Source organism: Sardina pilchardus, chromosome 4 (genome assembly GCF_963854185.1).
Source record: "Sardina pilchardus chromosome 4, fSarPil1.1, whole genome shotgun sequence".
Lineage (NCBI taxonomy): Eukaryota > Metazoa > Chordata > Actinopteri > Clupeiformes > Clupeidae > Sardina > Sardina pilchardus.
Genome location: NC_084997.1, coordinates 11,076,321 through 11,096,320, shown reverse-complemented (window position 1 = coordinate 11,096,320; position 20,000 = coordinate 11,076,321). Strand labels below are relative to the sequence as shown.

Sequence of the window (20,000 nt, the reverse complement as noted above, 5' to 3'; positions counted from 1 at the left end):
GGAATGGAATCTTGTGTTAGAATGTTCAAAACCCACCCTTTTAAAGGTTAAACGAGGCTCTGCTCCTGTTGAAGGGGATGACAGTGCTCAGCAAGGCTTTTAAATTTTTATTAGAGCTCATTTGCTCACAAAAGTGGAAGGAAGGGGGCTGGTTGCGTAGAAGGGAATCGAATGTGCCTATTATCTCCCGTAATTCACCGTCTCTCCAACTGTGTCTATATTACTAACAGAAGAAAGAGCATAAACAGCACACAGTCAATCACGTCCCCAATTATTTTACTTCCCATACACACATAACTACCTCGGTCAGTAAGATCCACTGATTCTCTCTCGCTCTCTCTCTCTCTCTCTCTCATCGTGCCACTGAATCATTACTTATTACTGTTGCGTGATAGCAAAGGTGCACTCAAACTTTCCACCCCGAGTCCTCTAAAAGGCTTTACACAGCAAGTTGAACTGAGCGAATTAAAAATAGAGGGTTCCCAAAAAAAGAGCTCGGCCTGCACACCTGTGAACCTGACAGCACATGGGGGCGAAAGCCCTCCACCGAAGCATCAGTCTTAGGCTATCAGCTCACTTAGCCCTCGCGGCCAGTATTGATGGCTGTATCACTTCAATCTCTCCCAGTGCCCATCCCCAGCAAAGTGCAGATCAAGAACGAACAGATAAGCATTTTTTTTCTTCTTCTTGTCTCCCTACCGTTGCCAGTGGTGGTTTATAGGCCACGTTAATGTCTGAGTAACGCTGTGAAAAGCTTGCTTGATTCAATCAGGCGGAGCAGAGCGGGTCCAGGGTTGTAAAGTACTGTAATTACCGTTTGTGCAATGTCATGACGTTTGTTTTCCGGTGCCCTTTGCAAACTCGACGTTTGGATGAGGAGCGCGTGTTGCTGAGCACATGGCATTTTAAAAATAGTTTTCTTTTCTTTTTTTTTTTCTTCTTTGTAAGTAGTATCAGAAGCAGCAGAGGCAGCACCAGCAGCAGCAGCAGCCAACAATAGCAGACAATTAGAAAAGATCAACAACCATTACACCTGACCAGAGAGACGGTGGTGTGCTTTCACCGACAGCATATCAGGATGACAAATGGCAGAGTAACACACTGTTTACTTGGTTGTGTATCACTTTAAGGTTCCTTGCCTAAAGGGATTATACAGAAGGAGAGAGAAAAGAGGTGGGGAAGATGAGGGCTAGAGATAGTGGCGAGGAAAGTAGTGAGCACTCCACATGAACTGAGTTTTTCAGGGAGAAAACAGTGACCTCCCAGATTCTAATCCCCCCTCTCTCTCAACATGCCTCCCTCCGAGAGGAACTGCTAGAGGGAGAACTTGAAAGCCAGAGAGAGAGGGAGAGAGAGAGAGAGGGAGAGAGAATAAGAGAGAGTGAGGGAGAGAAGGAGGGAGGGAGGGAGGGTGTGTGTCTCCGTGTGTGCCCGAGAGTGTGTGTGCGTGTGTGTGAGAGAGAGAGAGAGAGAAATAGAGAGAAAGAGAGAGAGAGAGAGAAGATGAGGCAAATTATATGCAGAAACAACAAGGATCGAGAGCAAGATGCAAGCACCCTGAGAAGCACTTTAAGAAAGCAAGGCAGGCAGGCAGGCAGATACAGTACATTTCTAGTGGTGCCGTTGGTAGTGGGGTGTCCCTTACCTGTTCAGCTGCTGAGGCGGGATGGTGAAGAGAGAGGAGAGTCAAAGGGTGGAGGTGGGTGGAGGTGTCCGGGTCGAGATCCGAGCAGGAGACGGGTGGTCCGGGAGGGAGGAAGAGGAGGAGGAGGAGGAGGAGGGACGGAGTGACAGGGAGCAGGGAGACGGGGAGGCCAGAGGGGGGAGATGAAACGTCGCTCCTCGCCTTTTCGCTCTCTCTCTATTTATCTCTCCGGTGCACTCCCCACACACACACGCGACATAGACCCACACACACACACACACGCCCTCGCCACCACACGCGCGCGCGCTCAGAGCCAGACTCAGAGACACTAGTCACCCGGTACCTGCAGTCACTCAAATAATGAGGGAGAACGAGAGAGCCCTCGCATCCACACGCGGTCCAGCACAGCACAGAAAGCCCCAGCGCCCCGCCCACCCGCTCCCCTGAGCCAATCGCGCGCCGGCTGAGCGGTATCACTGACAGCGAATCAGAGCACTGTCAGCCGGTGCCATGCCCCAGCCAATAAGTGCAATTGCTCATATCCAATCGGAATAATTACTCGGGGAGTCGCGTGAAGCTTACCTCTGAAGGACAGACAAACTGGTGCACTTAGCCAATAAGTGTGATTTAAGACCGCAACAGACATTAGAGTAATTAGATTCGGAGGCACTTAACCCAGCACAATAACATTGCATGCTCCACTGCAGGACTGGCAGAAGCCAGCTCCAGAATAAGAGGGAGAAGGAGAGGAAAGGGAGAGAGATAGATAAGGAAGTACAATTGAGCAGGCATCTGTGCAAAAAAGGGGGAAGAATAGCAGCAGCAGAAAAAAATAGAAAGCAGCAAATAATTGAGAGAAAAATAAAAACGTGTCTAAACTTGAAGAGAATTAAGACACTGTAGCTGCAGCTGCATGGGAGTAGACACCATATGGTGTGCGTGACTGTGTCTGAAACAGAAGACTCTGAGCTGGAAACCGACACCAGAACGGAGTTGATTTGGTAAAGTCTTATTTCATTTTCAGGATCAATAGCTCAGCATGGGAAAGAAATGATCAATGGCAAACTGTCAGGATGAAAAATGAAAAGCACGTTGGGCAATCCTTTTTACCCTGCATGCTAGACTGATCCATGGGAAAAGCCAAAGTGACGTCCCATTTTAAACGGCTCACGATGAGATGGGATCAGTTCAAATCAGGTTTGTGAGGAATGCAGGACCACCCAACAGCCCCCCCCCCCATACACACACATACACACACACACACACACACACATACACAACCAACACACCCCCCTCGAAACTCCCAGTTGGAGAAACTCGAGACGGGATGAGGACTTTCTGTTGAGTCAGGAACTAAGCTGAGCTCCTCAGCCGGATGTGGAGATAGAAAGAGAGAGAGAGAGAGAGAGAAAGAGAGAGAGAGAGAGGGGGGGGCAGAGACAGAGACGGAGACAGAGAGAGAGATAGAGAGAGAGGAAGTACTCAGAGACGTCGCAACTCTTCATTTCTAGGAGGCATCTCGATCGATCTGCCCCTCTCAATAACCGGAGTGCATTGGAACATGGTCTGATTCACATGGCACAAGCCAGAGGATCCCCCACTGTGACGCAGCAGGCATCTGGACGCCGCTCTCTGCTTTGCCTTCTGTTGAAGCTGACATCCTTGTCATGAGGAACAAAGCTAGAGTAACAAGGAGAGAAACAGAGAGAGAGAGAGAGAGAGAAATAAACACAGCTAACAGGCATTATTTGGCAGCTCTGTCTACACCATGTAGATCACAAACACGCCCAATATTTACAAGAGGAAGGGTTGGGGTTGGGGGTGGGGGGGGAGCAAGGAAACAACCAGAGCCTGAGAGGCAACAACGATGGCGGGCTTTTATGGAATCTACACCCCCCTCCCCAACCCGCTCTTTCTCACTCTCTCTCTGTCTCACACACACACACACACACACACACACACACACATCATGTGTAGCCCCCTTTTTCGCGTGAGCTGGGTGGGACGGAGGTCTATAAAAAATGCATGAGGGATGGGAGGAGACGTCACATTGGATATGTATTTGGCTGCACAGACAGCCGTGTGTAGAGCGACAGAGGGAGGGCGGTTAGTGAGCACGGTAACCATGAACCCGTGCTAAAGTAGGTGAATGGGGGGCAGGGTTGGGTGTGGGGGTGGGTGTGGGATGGGGTGGGAAAAGGTACATCACCTCACCACCAGAGATGCCGTCACGTTCACAAACGCTATGGTGTCAGCAGAGCTTGCAGGTTTTCAGAGACACTGTCGGGAGAAAGGCAGAAATCATACAACGGAGGAATTAGTTAAATATATAACGTCTCGACAAGTAATGAAGAGGTCACTGTAAAACAGGAGTGCCAGGAAAATATTTTACATACTTTTGAATCCAATGGCGCGACTGAATGAGGATTCTGAATAATGCAGTGCTGGGGCTTTGATGAGCAAACAAGGCTTGGTTTTAGCCTGCTGAGGTGACCCGTGCCTTCTGTAGTTGCAAGATTGCAGGGAAAGATAGTCACCTCATCAAATATTAAACTGAAGCTCTGTAATGCTTGAAATGTCAGGATACGCAGGGGTGCCAGAGGGCAGAGAGGAAATTGTAATTAGGAAAAACTATCATTACATCAAAGGCTGTGATTTTAAAAATATGTCACTAAAAACAATATTGTTGATACTTTGTTGTTGACACCATCCTGAGTGTCAGATAGAGGGAATACTGACATTATTTAGGAGCTTATTTATGTATCTTTCAGAACAGGCTTTCAGCACTCAAGATTATTCATGAGTCTGTGACAGCGGAGCCAGCCAAGAACAGCAAGACTGATCAGGAACTGAAAACAAACCAGCCAAATGAATTGAAATGTATGCATCTCCATCATCCACAGTCCATTGGCTTTGGTGGTACATTTCATTAAAGAACATTTCAGCCAACAGTTTTCATTTAATACCTCACAACTGACCCTTGAAATATATTTAAACCATTGACCTCTGAGCTGCCAATTTGATATGGCTACACGTGTCATAAAATGGTAATTAAGATGTAGCTATTAAATTATAGTTAATTCCTGGTTGGACTTTTTTTTGGACATAACACTTAATAGAAATAATATCATAAACCAGTGTCACATAAAATATAACCCTCTTTCGTTTAAGGGCTAAAATAGACTGTATGAAGGTGGGCTTCCATGTAGGCTAGCCTACTCTTAATTCCGTCCTTTCACATCGTGTCTGTATCCTCATGACTCACTTAGACAATATAAACACAGCGTATCTGACAGACAAGGCTTTACTTCCACCCCAAATGTAATTAAAACCTAACATCTTGTCCCGCTCTTGTATCATTACCGTCTGTGGGCCATTTGGACGTGCTTAGTTATTACTTACTCCCCTCCTAAATATAGCTTCCACCATGGCAGCGTTTGGGAGAGAGCAGCCATCTGCAGGTTTCTTTCCCTTCACCAGCCTCTCCAGTCACAGAGACTTATGGGGATACTACATCACTCAGCAAATTATATTTCGGAAGGGGAAGAAAGATTTACACGGGGCGAAGGCCTTGAGGAATTGCAAACAGCATGTAAGGCTAGTTATTTTTCGTTCAGGCACAGACAGCAGGAGAAGCTACTAAAGTCAATTATGGCTGACGCACCAGTTCCACTACAATCAGGCTGCCATGAAACGCACTCGTTGCCTAATTCGTGAACAGGATATCGTTCTCTCTGTTTGTTTTTTATTACCTGTGTTGTACTGTATCATTGAACAAGTATATCCGGGACTTAATTAAATTTGTTCAAAATGAATGTTAGATCCAAGCCTTTTGCGTTTTTATATACTCCACGTACAAAAGGACGTTAGGCTACATTCAATATCGACGACAATAAACAGCCAGCCCAACTTCGGGCTCAATATATGACACATAGCTACAGTACACAGACTTGTTTATGAGATGTGTGCTCTTCTGCCAGATGAGCTGAGCGGCTGGAGGAGGGATATTCGGCAGCATCCTACAGCAGCGGCAGGCCCCCTTGTCACCATGACTGCTGATTTGTTTCCAGAAGGTCTACTCAGGGCCACACAGCTAAATCCTATTGAGTGGGCAATAAAACCACACGCAGAGGACAGGCGCTCGCTGCTGAAGCTTCAGCTGTGGGATTGCAATCTCATTAGTCGGGTGCTGCGCGTGGCTGTGTAACATACACACCGAAAATTAGCCTCTGATCCCTGCTCGACAGTGGCCAGGCAGATGCATTGTTTTACCGGCAACGCTTCAGAATCTGGTCCAATATGGCACAACCCGGAACAATAAATGGTGCTGGGGTGTAAATCAAACACAGTAAAAGAGAACATCTGTGACAGTTAGGCTACTCCAGCAACAGACAATAGACAGATATTGCTGTAGTCCATTACTTCAACGATTATTTTCAATGTGTGTTTCATGTTACATAGTGTGAAATAATGTAGCCTATTATGAATCAATACATTTCCGTTTGGTGACAGGTAGAGTACAAATTGCTAGATGTTACCATTGTTGACAGTAAGTAAATGACTGATTTACAGTGATCAGCCAAGACAAGATGATTAATTCTCACACCATAAGTGTCTGGAGAAGTACCATCTGAGGCACCACAATACAATGGAATCTATTTTGTGAAATTATATTTCGTATCAATACTAATAGCTGGACAGTATATATACACCTGGTTCTCTTACCTTTGGAATTGTGCAGCCTTCAAGAAGTAACAGTAGTCATTAATGACAAAATTCATTTATTCAGTGCCTCAAAGAATTGTTACAGCACATACTGGTTACAAAAATATGAGTGTCATTCCACAGGGTCACACTAGTTCATGTTGGACACATCAGTAGCACTACCGCTGTGTTAGTAGAAATTCAGTATGGGGCTATTATAAAGTGTCTTCACAAAATACACCTTGGCTTTCCCTGAACCTCTTCTTTCCACAGCAGTCCTTTCAACAAAGTAGCACCAAATTCAGCATTGAACCACTGCTGCCGAAACACACGGGAAGTTAGTGGTCAAAGAAATGATTGTGGAAATACTTGCTGTTTGAGTAAAAGGAAGATCTCCTTCCTCTACACACTTTCAAATATAGACATTTCATTTGGGAAAGATCTTAAAATGGTCATCTTTAATTACCTTGTTGAATTAAAAGGAGTTGTACTGGTTTGAACCAAAACATACTGTTTGAAACATAAAACGTAACAAATGGCATTAAGCTCCACCTGAAATTTTAAAATGATATTGTAATAGCATAAGTACAATATCTGCAATTTTTTCAGATTTTTCACGAATAACAAAAGTTCATTTTTAGGGGGCTATGTATAGGTAAGGAGTTTACACATTTTTTCTCATCAGGAACCTGTAGACAAAAATGATTTCATGTGTCTATTCTATACTATTCTGTTTCCTGCACACACTCCTGTGGAAATGTCTGATAGATTCTGAGAAAAAGTGCTCACTAAGAGAAAAATAGTATTTTTTATTTGTTTATTCATTCTCAAATTGAATTATCAGTTATCTCTAAAAACTTCATTTCAAAATAAATATCTAATATTTTCTTTTATTCTTAGTGTTTTTAGTTTTTTTCTGCCCCTCAATATCCCACAATTCAGAATGGAAAATTGAAATAATATAAAAAGTTGAAAAAAGTTACACAAAAATATGTTTGCTAAAAATTGGTTGAATATACCAATTACACCAAATTAAGACATTTTCAAACGTAACATCCATAAAAAAAAAAGAACAACACAAACAATACATTTAATATACAAAAAATGTATCATGGTTACAATTTCAAAACACTGCCACAAGTAGTGGTAGCTTCTCTTCTCCGGCTCAGCCCACAGTGGAAGTATGTGCCAGTGCCCCCGAGAAAAGGGCAAACACCTTTCTGTCAGATTCGTCTCTTTGGCATGGCGGAGGGGCAAAAGAAAAACAATACGACTCCTCTCTGCCTGACAGACCCAGTTCCATCTATGTACCTGCATGTTCGACTGAAGCTATACGGTGGTGTTGTTTTAAACATGAAGGGGCAGAGGTTTGTTAAGATGACACGAGGCCTGGCTTGCTGGGCATTGTTGTTTTGGATTTTAGGTTTTCCTGGACGCTAAAAAACAATAAAAAGAAAGTTTTTGCTTGCTTGTCATCATCGTTGTTGTTGTTTACTTTTTGGAGTGTGAGATGTAGCTGTTCTCGATGCACAGCACTATGTAGGAGCCAGAGCAGCTGTTTGGTGTCTGATTGAGTAGCTGGCTGGACTGCAGTGAGGAGGCCAGGCCTGTCACTGCCCGGTCACCCGCCCGCCATGTCTCGCAGTAGTTGTCCGTCTGACGCTGGCCCCGTGGGCTGGAACCATGCCAGACCATCTTCTCTGGCCTAAACAGAGAGACACAATCGTTAAAATGAGTGATCTTTGATCAGCGCGATAAAAACCAGGCAGCAATCAGAGAGCATGCTCCAATTAGATTTGAGAACAATCAACCATCGTTCGACACTTTGATTATAGCAAGGAATAAAAATAGACTTCCATTTTGGATCCCATCAGGGTCAGGCTTAGTTCATATGTAGTTAAGAGTTAAGAAACTAGACGAGAGTAAAACTATGTTTGTTTCATACTTAGCCTTAATTTGTATTCATGTAATGTATCATAGAATGGAATGTGTGAAGTGAAAGTGTAACTATGCCAAGCCTGATTTTTGACTAATCTGATGCAGAGGTTTTTTTTTTTTTTTTTTCACCAGTCATTTTTATAATCCAAATTTTAACTGTTCCTTTGAAGGCTGAAGCTGAACCATAGTTAAATGAAGTGCATCCCTAATCTGTCATTTGCTTGCACAGTATTTATTGTTAAATTCCACTCATTTTTTATAGCATGTCACAAACCAAACGCGTGAGTCCCATACCAACAGAATGACATATCAGCCACATCATTAGGAAACTACATGAGCCGCATTTAAGACCCTTGTTCGCGGCTGCATCAATCCAACATTATTTCAGCAATTTACGCTCTGGTCAACATCAATCAAAGCTGACAGGGCGTATTTGTCAGAGTCGTTATGGAAACCAAAAGGTCATCCGGTCCAGCCTCCACCTGGGCTACTCACCATGCACTGTCCCTGAGGATGTCTCGGCCATCAAAGGAGTAGATGGGAGCGTTGTCCTTCATCCTGCCCTCGGCCTCCGAGAAGAGAGACTCCCAGCTGCTGAACAGCACTTGGCCCTGTAGCGCAAGACACGGGTGGAACAAATCAAGAACTGGTTACCGAAAGGCTTTGTCGGCAAAGCTACACCATGCCCTCTCCTCCGGTCCATTTATATCTTCTACAGTGCTTTCAGGAAACCCAGCCTGAAGCAAGTAACAAAGTTTCCAACCCAAACAAAATACTACAATGGATGCAGAAGCAAGGTCTGTGATAATTCAAATAGGCAAATTTGCTTTTGACAGGCAAAAATGAATTCATAACTCACAAAAAGCACCATGTCCTTGTTGAGCAGGACATTCCAGACCAATTTACTTTATTTGCTCATGTGTTATCTAAATAACTTTGTAATGCCGTGGATCAATGCCCGTGGCAAAAGACTAGATCATCGCACCTTAAGGTTCTTGATGGGCAGGGTATCCCTATCGGACTTGCGCACGATGCTGTAGAGGTCCTGCAGTTTGGAGGACAGGAAGGCCCTGTAGGTGCCTGTCAGGCCCACGGCACGGGCCTGCTGGAAGCACAGGAAGTCGGCCCCACGGATTCCCCGCATGTTGCCCGACTGGGGCGAGTTCAGGGCGATCAGATGCAGCTGTGGGGTAGAACAGTAGAATATTGTTATTAACATTATAATTATTATTATTATTATTATTATTATTAATATTATCGTTATCATTATTACTACTAGAGTATTAATATTATTGTGACATGTGTGTAGAAGGGTGTGACAGGAAACTTGACGAATGATATGTGAGTTTTTTTTTTTTAACTTACCCCAGGGCCTGTAGTGTCCACAGGTCTGGCAGGCTGGGGCTCAGGCCTGCGTACAGGGGTCACAGGCTGCCTAATCTCGGGCTGAGTGGGTTGCCTGGGGTCTGGATGCTGAGGGTATCTCGGGTGTGGCTGTGAGGGTTGTCTGTAGTCAGGGTTGTGGGGGTATCTGGGATCGTGGTGAGATGGGTAGCGGGGGTCAGGTTGCGGCTCTGGTTCTGGCTCCCGCCTGGGCACATCGGCGGGCTGCTGGGGTGGTGGCTCGATGGGTCGAGTGACACTGCCCGCTCCGTGGTCTGGGTAGTGGATCACTGGAGGAGGCTGGGCAGCCGCTACCTCATTGTCCTGAAGGTGGAGCACGAGAGACAATCAAAGAGTTTGACTTCTGCAAAGACATCTTCATCACTGACACTGCAATGGTTTTTCAAGACCTGGCCCTCATCAAAAAAGAAGTTTCACAAATCCAAAACGTCTGTCAAACATTGCTGCTATGCTGTCAACATATCAGGACACGGGCCTGGAGGTAATTTAGTATGATTATTTACACAGATGACTTCAGATGTCTCTCCCCTCAGGAGATGATCAATGGAAAAAACAAAAATGTCCTAGATTCTAGGCCTTGCTAAAAAAAAAAGAAAGATGAATAAGTACAGGTGTCTGTGAATCTGAAATACACAGGATGTGTGGTGGACATGTCTTCCCATGGCTATGACTATGAAATTATTTTACTGTCTGTAAGTCTCTCTTGATACATTTTTAAAGAAGCTAAAACTTACCAGACCAGTGAAGAATGGCAGATAATCTCCGAGCTGAAAAATAAAACAAAGAAAGCCAATTGATGTCCAGGTGTGTTCAAAACAAGCACATTAAACATCATGTCTACTCAGAATTGAGCCGTTAAAGTCAGAACCTCTACCTGAACTTGACGGATGCCGTCTCGGACTCTGATATAGAGATTGATCTTTTCCATGTCGAAGATTAGGGTGCCCTCTGGGTATCTCCTTGCAGTACCGACCACATCGTATGTCCTCTGAACGATCACCTGAGGAGGAGAGCATTCATTTATGAAGAACGGTCTGTGTGGACACAAATGGATTTACTGGGGTGATTCACACTTGGCCAAAGAAAGCCTGTTGAAAGCCTCATGCTTACAAAGCTGTCTTAAGAAAAATGCTCGTAGATATGTCTAAACATTTTGAGTCAGTTTCCTGTACATAGATTAAACCTACAGTAGTTTTAGACTATTTTTTTTCTCAATGGAAAAGCTCCATTGAAGTTCTCTTTTAGTCCATGACTAGACTTAATGTAATCCACATATGGGAAACCGGGCAATAGCAACTAAGCTCTGCACTGTGATGATTTAACTAGTAATTTCCGATCTCCAGAAAGAAATGTGCTGCTTAGTTGTAACATAAGCTTTAAAAATGCAACATGAAGTAAAATGAGTGACAATTTAAGGGTTCATTACACAGGAAGCCAGTGGATTAATGTTGTGACACACACACACACACACAATCCTCACGCTCCAACACCTCATACAGAAATACAGATGACAGGACTAACTTAATCAGCAATCACTTACAGCAGTTGATTGTCCAGGTTGCCCAGGAGGACCAGGAGGTCCAGGTATGCTGATGGCTGCAACACAGTAATAAAATATGAGTAACCGCACAAACCTACAAGAAAATTGTTTTTTTTGCTTTCAATTTACCGTAAAACAACTAAACCTAATGATGAGTTTCATAAACTCCAACCAGACACTCACATATTTCTAGGCTCATATCATGAGTCTAACAATCACATATTGAATTTACAGTATCATCTATCATTTAGAATCTAAATTCATATCTAATTATATATGATCTATTATAAGATACAATTGCTTGATCTAAATTTTAGATCAAGCAATTGTATCTTATAATAGATCATAGCCCGTAATTTTGTAGAGTGTCAGTTCGCTGACGACAGATAAACACTGGACTTACAGGGTCGATGAGCTCCAGGGAGAGCTCCTGGGGGTCCGGGTGGTCCAGGGGGGCCAGGCACACCTGGGCGACCATCATAGCCGACTCCTGGGGGCCCTGATGGCCCCTGTGGTCCTGGGGGTCCTCGGATGGAATCTCCCTTTGGACCCTACAGTACATAACAAAGTCACTTTTCACACCATTGCTCATAGAGTAATCATGAAATATGGAAAGTAAAAAGCTGCCATAAAGTTACAGTCATGACAGTTATTCTGCCCTTTGTGTCCCTGATATACTGTAGTGGCAGTCAATCTGTAACCACTGGATTACATCAATGGGACTGGCATTAAGAAGCAACACTGCCATTTTTCCAGATACCTCAGAACACAACTGATGTTTGATAAGACAACATTTTGAAGGTCACAGAATCTTTTAATCAACATTCTCTTCAGGTGCACAGGTGTACAGCATATCTCAGGAGTGGCTTAGTGATATGCTATCTTACTGGAAGTCCTGGGTTTCCTGGGGGTCCCTGGTGCCCTTGGCCACCTCCGTAGCGGGGATCGTAGTAGCCTCCGCCTGGCTCTCCCTTCTCTCCCTTGCCACCTGTGTCTCCTTGCTCTCCTTTCTGCCTCTGTCAGGGCAAATATCTTAATGTCATCTCCTCGCCGAACTGAAGCACACAGGTGAAAAAACCAAGCACCCTTCAAAAAATCAACTTAGGTTTTGCTTACCGCTGAATGATAGTCAGTGTCATAGGAAGTGGCTAGAAGTAAAGGAATAAAAAAAAACAAATTACAAAACACATTTTATTCAGCAAATGTTATATATCACCGTGGAAGACTAAATTCTTCATTCAGACCAAACATTTCAGAAGCAACAACCCAGTTGGTGGAGCAGCAGTAATGGCATTGACTGACAATGGACCTCATGCACGGATGGCTCTTTAGCCAGCTCATTTATTTACGGTAGAGCGTTAGCTGGGTAACGGCATCTTCTGTTGCATTCTGCTCCTTACATGTTCATTCCGACACTGAATAGTTGTTTGCCCGATAATAAACATTTTAACGCACACATAAATCCTTCTACATCGTAATGTGCTGATTTACTAGGTGCAACACCCAACAACACGCTTGGCTCCACCAGAAACAAATGAGATGGCTAAAGAGCCCTCTGCATAAAGTCAATTGGTCAATTGGGTTCCATTCCCCAACCCCGCCATTGCAATTTATGTTGCTTTGATGTTGATATCTGCTAAAATATCAGTCAACCTTAACTCTAACTCTAGGATACTGGGTTTCTGTGTAGTACTGTACATCTGTACTGGTCACATCTTAGTAATCATAGAAAGCATAGAGTGATAAATGAAACTGAAAACAAAAAATGATTGTGTAATAGAAGCCTGCTTATTTACCCTGGAAGTCAAGAGATCTCGCAGGAGCACAATTTGAATTGTGTCTGCAAGATACTCTGGAAATGAGCAATGATGCATGTTACTTTTACCACAAACATCGGGGATAACCAATCAAATTGGTGTATCTGATATAGGCAGGCCAGGGGAGAGCTAAACTGATGACAACAGCTGTTCGAAGTCAGTAAACATTGGTTGTAGTGTTGCGTCGAAGTCCGGAATCAGTCTTAATCTGAGAGATTACTAGGGTCTGGATTTTCCAGGCTACTGATTATTATACATATGACTACATCCAATCTAGTTATTCATTCACAAACATTGATTAGTGGAGGTTTCCCAATGAGTGTGAGAGGAGTACAAATCTAAGGTGAGCGGTGTACAGTACCTGGACTTCCAGGAATGCCGGCATCACCACGGTCTCCTTTCTCTCCTTTCTCCGCTGGAACAATAAAGAAGAACGTTTCCAATGTGTACCGCTACTTACAGTATGGAATGATAGTAATATGGGTTGTTAAAGACAAGATGTGGATCAGGCCCATTTCATAAAAAATGTTACAGGTTAAAGCTATTCAAACATCTCACCTGGGTAGTTCCTTGATGAATCATCATATCTCTGAAATTAAAAATCAAGTGTTTAAATAGTTAGAAATTACATACAAAAGTAGAATACCAAAACAATCAATGCATTTAGCAATCAGACACACCACACATGTATAACTTACTGCATATACTGTAGCGGTTTAATATCATTTGGATGAATGTTAATAATTTTTAATCAAGTAATGACGTTAACTTCCATGATGCTAACATACTTACATTAAACCTGTCCACAGACACCGTGGGACCAGGGGGGCCGGGGAGGCCAGGAGGGCCAGGGGGACCCTAGACAAATAGAAACCCATTAAGTATGGAGGAGTCAGTGTACCTGCTGCTGTTGCTGACTCTAGATGTTTATGCATAAACAACACGCTAACGTCTCTACACATTTTACCATTGCTATAAGAGTCTGGTAGTCAATTTGGCCCAATCCCATTTCTACCACTTAGACCTTCCCCTTTGTTTTGCACGTTCATGTCAGGGGAAGGGGCATTCCCAATCTCTTTTGGATGGAGGGGTAGAGACTCGTAGCCCTTCAAATGAAAATGTTTCAGGACTACACTATGATAATTTGATTCCAGCATACACCAGGTACACTCAAAAATGTAACTTAAATAAACTTTTGGATTAAGGATTTTTTTAAATGACAAGGTCATTTATAAATCATAAGGATTTTAAAATGACAATCTTGAGGCCAAATACTACAGTATATTTAGGGTCCTGTTCTAAAGTTTTAAAAAATAAACCAAAAATTGTTGTGACAAACATTCATGACATCGACTACAGCTAGTGACAATTTCTGATGACATGTAACGGTATAGTAGTGGAGTCTCCACTTGTATTGGGAATATTTCCACTCTGTTTTGAGCGTACAGAAAGGGGTAGAAAAAGGGGAAGGGTTAAGAGAAAGACATTAGATTGGGCCTTAAATAACCGACTTATCCAGGTGAAAAATGAAAGGGAGTATATCAGACTTACAGGATAGCCATATCCAGATCCTGAGCTTGAATCACCTTTTTCTCCTTTATAGCCATTGACACCAGGACGGCCCTGAGGACAAAGATATTTGTATGATATATGGTGACTATACTATACTTTACAGAAGCCTACAAAGAAAGTGCACTTTCTGATACTTACTGGTCTGCCAGGGAAACCGATTTCACCCTTTGGCCCCTCTGGACCATATGGTCCCTAAAAGGACAAGAGAGATAAGGGTTACAATGTCGTATCTACACTGGAAAGCTGTTAAAAGTCCTGATGCTATACAGTAGGTAGTGAATTTATGGCAGATGCAAACATGCCACATGCTGTACCCCAGATCCATACAGGCACACCTTCTTTGTACAACATGCACTGCCACAGATGCCAATCAAAACCCAAGACTTTCTAAAATTGCACAACAGGTAGCGAAATACAACAACATTACACAACTGGCTCGTGGCAATCGCAAACACATACTGTAGTATGTTGTACCCAGCATCTGTAAAAGCTCTCATAGTCCAAATAGTACAAATTGTGCTGCCACAGAGGCCAATCAACAACCAAGCCTATCTATCACTCTCCAGGAGGCAAGATACAACAACAAAACCCAATTGGCTGGCGGCAGTTGCATACACGCAGCATGTTATACCCCAGACCATAGATATATATAGGTCTATATACAGTAGGTGTATATATGTCTATGCCCCAGACCCCTAAAGACTCTCTTTCATGACAGCATGCTCATTGCATGCGGAAGATATATCAATGCATTCTGCAGACAAGCATAAGGATTTGGTGTGTCTTATGGAACACACTAACTGAAGTATTGCTTTAAAATACAACACTTTGAATTAGTCACATCCCTAGTGCATTCTGCACACCATCTATCCTTCTAAAATGTTACAAGATCAGATGAAAGTGGAATATTTAATACTTACAGCTGGCCCAACGGGTCCAGGAGGTCCCATGTCTCCCTATAGACAGAAAAGACATAGATGGTCATGACAGGTCAAATACAGTATAATATATATATAGCATTTATTAATAAACCCTTCACCGATGCTAAGTAACGTGGAGTCTGCTGTAGCAATATATCATGCACTGTATTACTGCGTTCACCTTCTGTCCGCCCGAGCCAGCATAGTGAATGGCATTGCCATCAGGCCCGATGATTGCGCCAGGTTCTCCTTTTTCACCCTGGGAAGAGAAATGAAAAGTACTTAGAGAGCATGATGCATTTCAAAATCATGAGCACGAGAGAAACAGGCCTTCTTAAATTTATTTATTTATTTATTTAAAAAGCGATGCTCAGTCATCAAATTCCGATTCACGACTCTTATTGACCTTGGTTGCGACTCCTGGCTGGCCTGAGTCACCTCGATCACCCTTTGGTCCCATCGGGCCCTTTTTTCAAGAAGAAATAATAAAAGAAGGCGGATGTTACGCGACTTAAACACGACAAGCTTAAACATCTGTTTTAATCTCTTGCAATAGTAGTATGTAACAAAGACACAGATGTGAGTGGGGGTGGATAGTTCAAGTTCAAAAAGAACAAATGCTGGCCAAGGTTTGCATTTAATGCCAGCTGTTTGAGTCTCTGAATGAGTTCTCAATCAGTGTGTATACTGGACTGAGTGACTTGGGAGTCAAATCAAACTGCCAAAGCGACCAGGGAATAAGATGAGACTGTGTGCGATCACTTTCTGAACTTGAACATTTCCACCCTTTTGTTAGGTGAGTGCTGAGAGAAAGTGGATGCACTTAAGAGATGCAACTTACAGGGAACCCTGCTTGACCCTGCAGTCCAGGATTACCCTGAGAAAGGCACAACACAACACAGCACACAGCATGTCAAGAGCGGTATAGCATTCAGATAGCACCAATCCACTCATGTTGAGGACGGTGAAAGTGACCTTACAGTAAGTCTTCTTTTGACGAGATCATAAGGTTGAATACTGTATAACACGCATTGCATTGATACGTCTGTGATGAGCATTCAACAATGATGAAGCCTCATGTTTCCTCCCTGACTACATGGTTAGTACATTACATTATTAAATAAATACCTATTCATTTGGAAACCATAAACATGAATTTGAATTAAGCTGAACTCTGGGTTGAACAATCTTTCCTTATAATAAATATAAACAAACAGTCTTAGAGAGATTCCTTTGAGTCATCATTGTGTCTACGGTTAATACTTGTATTTCTTTAGTTTAATAGCACAGTCAAGGTCATGCTTTTCAGTGGGATATTAACACTGGTGACACTAGGACCCATTCACACCCGTGCCAATATCCCATGACACGGCACTCATTCTCTGGTGGATTGTGGTGTAATTAAAAATGGGGAATAAAGTCAGTGCAGATACACTCAAGGACAGCCATTATGCAAAAGCAGTTGGTATAAAACTTTCATGCAGTTTTCTTATGGTTAAGATGGTTGAGCTGAAAGGATTTTTTAATTGCTGGGTATTTACCTGAGGTCCTTGTGCGGCCACACCATCATACTGTTGGGGCAAAGAAGTAAATCAGTCAGTCAAACTATACTTTGGTGATTCAGATTCGCCATACTCTGATTCAAATTCATCACACTCTGATTCAGATTCATCACACTCTGATTCAAATTCATCACACTCTGATTCAAATTCATCACACTGATTCAGATTTGCCATGCTCTGATTCAGATTCACCATACTGAACTGTACATCTGGATGCATTGAATCAAAATCAAGTTACATGTATTGTTATACAACCTACTGTAGGTTGCAAAAGCAAAGCAAAAGCAAAGCAAAGCAAAGCAAACATACACTTCCACCAGATGAGTAGACAATCTGCCCTGGAAGTCCAGGAGGGCCAGGTGGTCCAGGAATACCAGAGCCGTCTCTACCAGGCTCCCCCTGGCAGGACACAACACAACAGAGATCTCATTGAGACATAATAGGCTGGGCTGGGATGGGTGAACAGCTCTAGTGGTTCTCCAACCCCGAGCAATTCATACAGTAAAACAGCTTTAAGTGATGTGAAAGAAATAAGGATGATCTTCTCACTCTATCTCCCCTGTCCCCCCTTTCTCCTTTTGGTCCCTGTAAAGACACATTGGAAGACAAAATGAGGGAATATTCAATCCTTCCATCCATCAATCAATCAATCAACCAATCAGTTAAATTCATGAAATGCTAATGAAAATGATAAAGCTACTGTAAACAGTGAAAACAAGGCCTCTCACCTGTGGTCCAGGAAAACCGTCCAGTCCTGGTCGACCATCTCTGCCCTGAGACCCCTCATTTCCCTTCTGGCCAGTGAGACCAGGGAAGCCAGGCTTGCCCTGAAATACACATCAGACCTAATTCAAATGGGCAACTCAATCATCCAAACTGTATGTATGTGGTGGAACAGTGGTAATGTCACCGCCTGACAACCCGGAACCTGCCATTGTGAAGTATCTGCTTAATATATTCTTACCGGAAGGCCAGGAATACCAGGTGGACCCTGAATTGGAAAGAATATAATAATGTTAGGCAACATGCTTGTGATGTCCATAGACTATAAGAGCACCGATGTGTGGGAGCAGGTGAAAATGAACTGACCTGTACTCCGTCAGGTCCTCTCACTCCAGTTCCGCCATGATAGACGCCCACACCAGAGCCCTCCATATCATCCTGTCGAATCAAAAGTCGGTATGAGCTGTATGAGCCAATCATACAAGGCCTTCGAGACTCATGACGGTGACGGTGTGTCTGATAACCATTTCTACAGAGCAAAACATGGTGGTGATGCTTACAAAGCCAACGCGGTAGCCGGGTCCAGGAGGACCTGGAAGTCCTGGTTGTCCAACGGGTCCCATAGGCCCGGGGAGCCCGGCGAGTCCAGTCTGGCCCGGAGAACCAGGGGTACCTGCGTCACCCTTGTTGCCCTGTAGGGGGCGAAAACGGATCCAAACATTGACTACAGTAAGTGGCACAAGAAAGAACAATGCATTCCATCCCTCTGATGTTGGTGCCAAAACCAACGCATGGGAATGAAGTACACATGCAGAATTTGTCCTGCTCATGTTATCAAGAAGAAATAGATAAACCAAACGAGAAACAAACAAACAAACAAACAAACAAACAAAAAAAACAGTTGTCCAGGTACCCCTAGAGAGGGGTAAAGTCACGCTAGTAGTTATTACGTGAAACTGCACATCAAACACAGTTCCACAGAAATTGTCACTGCAAATACCATTGCATGCCACGTAAGAGTTGGCCTTCGTCAGAAGCGCACGTGAGTGTAAAACACTAGTCCCTGCCAGTCTAAGAAACTAGCGGTTGGAGAGATATAGCAAGAGAGAAGGTCGTACAGATGGCTGGAAAAGAAGGAGCCTTGATAGAGTGGGAGACAGGAGCAGTGACCGAGGAGCTCTGAAACCCTGGACTGCCAAGATACACAGCAGAGGACTACAAGGACTCCACTGAAACACTTCTCAGTCTTCACAGGAGTGAGGCACACTCACATTTACCTTTCATCTTAAGACAGGGAAAGAAGCTATTTAAAGTTTAGGGTCCTTCTGGTAAATCTTATAAAAAAGCCTGACATTTTCAAACGTTAGTATGTAAATTTACCGAATGTGAATATGTATGCATGGATGCATGTTTATGCATTGCTTATCTAACCCCGCGCAGAACTCACCTTTTCGCCCACTGCTCCAGGTAGTCCCAATTCACCCGCATCTCCCTGAGGAAATAAATAACCATATTAAACAATACTAATATGAATGACTACGAAAAAAATGTGCCTGTTAATCCTGCATACGACTTACTCATGCAGGACTGAACACATATATTTCAGTTCATACTGTCTATGGTTGTTACCCAGAGCGTGTAAGCAATGATAGTGTGCTGGTTGTTACCCAGAGAAGGTAAGCAATGTGAGTGTGGGCCTGGTGGCTCTCACCTTGGGGCCTGCTGGTCCTGGTCGTCCTGCTGTGCCAGGAGGACCTGTGGGGCCCTAGAGACAACAATACACACAATATATGAACATTATTGTCAAAATAACGACATAATAATAATAAAAGTAAACTAAACAACCACACAAATAAACAACTGATTAAAGGTGTACCAATGGCCAACATAAGCAAGTTACACAAATTGCTCAGGCAACCTACCGGTAAACCAGGGGCTCCGGGTGACCCAGATGCACCAGATCCAGACGACCCCCCATAGCCAGGAGGACCTGGGGGCCCAGGAGGGCCAGGTAGTCCAGGTACTCCAGGTTGGCCCTGTTAGATAGACCACACCAATACCTTACTGGGTGACATTAATCACTCTGCTTGACTGTGGTTAAGGACAGGACTATGTTATAGAAAAAAAAAGAAAATGCCCACTTCAATAATTTCCCCGATTTCATTCCCGACGATT

At 43.6% G+C, this 20,000-nt stretch overlaps 2 protein-coding genes across 5 annotated transcripts in view; both read right to left on the bottom strand.

The window, feature by feature from the left end:
* pcbp3 (poly(rC) binding protein 3) overlaps nt 1–2,026 on the bottom strand; it is a 48,987-nt gene extending 46,961 nt beyond the window's left edge. The window contains exon 1 of the mRNA XM_062534160.1: nt 1,646–2,026. The gene's annotated coding sequence lies outside the window, so the exon portion shown is untranslated. The remainder of the gene's footprint in view (nt 1–1,645) is intronic.
* A 4,387-nt stretch (nt 2,027–6,413) lies between these two features.
* The window catches only part of col18a1a (collagen type XVIII alpha 1 chain a), a 76,112-nt gene continuing 62,525 nt past the window's right edge, over nt 6,414–20,000 (bottom strand). For 3 of the 4 annotated variants that reach the window (XM_062534143.1, XM_062534144.1, XM_062534140.1), the window contains 29 exons: nt 19,748–19,861; nt 19,537–19,590; nt 19,273–19,317; nt 18,386–18,517; nt 18,192–18,263; nt 18,067–18,093; nt 17,831–17,929; nt 17,652–17,687; nt 17,412–17,501; nt 17,082–17,111; nt 16,382–16,417; nt 15,947–16,006; nt 15,722–15,799; nt 15,541–15,576; nt 14,759–14,812; nt 14,600–14,671; nt 13,841–13,906; nt 13,607–13,637; nt 13,410–13,463; nt 12,348–12,379; nt 12,119–12,247; nt 11,635–11,782; nt 11,232–11,287; nt 10,566–10,691; nt 10,426–10,458; nt 9,653–9,994; nt 9,273–9,470; nt 8,783–8,898; nt 6,414–8,054 (listed from right to left, as the gene is read on the bottom strand). In XM_062534143.1, the coding sequence (XP_062390127.1) occupies nt 7,841–8,054; nt 8,783–8,898; nt 9,273–9,470; nt 9,653–9,994; nt 10,426–10,458; nt 10,566–10,691; nt 11,232–11,287; nt 11,635–11,782; nt 12,119–12,247; nt 12,348–12,379; nt 13,410–13,463; nt 13,607–13,637; nt 13,841–13,906; nt 14,600–14,671; nt 14,759–14,812; nt 15,541–15,576; nt 15,722–15,799; nt 15,947–16,006; nt 16,382–16,417; nt 17,082–17,111; nt 17,412–17,501; nt 17,652–17,687; nt 17,831–17,929; nt 18,067–18,093; nt 18,192–18,263; nt 18,386–18,517; nt 19,273–19,317; nt 19,537–19,590; nt 19,748–19,861 (2,580 nt within the window). In that variant the 3' untranslated portion in view covers nt 6,414–7,840. The remainder of the gene's footprint in view (nt 8,055–8,782; nt 8,899–9,272; nt 9,471–9,652; nt 9,995–10,425; nt 10,459–10,565; nt 10,692–11,231; nt 11,288–11,634; nt 11,783–12,118; nt 12,248–12,347; nt 12,380–13,409; nt 13,464–13,606; nt 13,638–13,840; nt 13,907–14,599; nt 14,672–14,758; nt 14,813–15,540; nt 15,577–15,721; nt 15,800–15,946; nt 16,007–16,381; nt 16,418–17,081; nt 17,112–17,411; nt 17,502–17,651; nt 17,688–17,830; nt 17,930–18,066; nt 18,094–18,191; nt 18,264–18,385; nt 18,518–19,272; nt 19,318–19,536; nt 19,591–19,747; nt 19,862–20,000) is intronic. The other variant, XM_062534142.1, reaches the window with a different exon arrangement.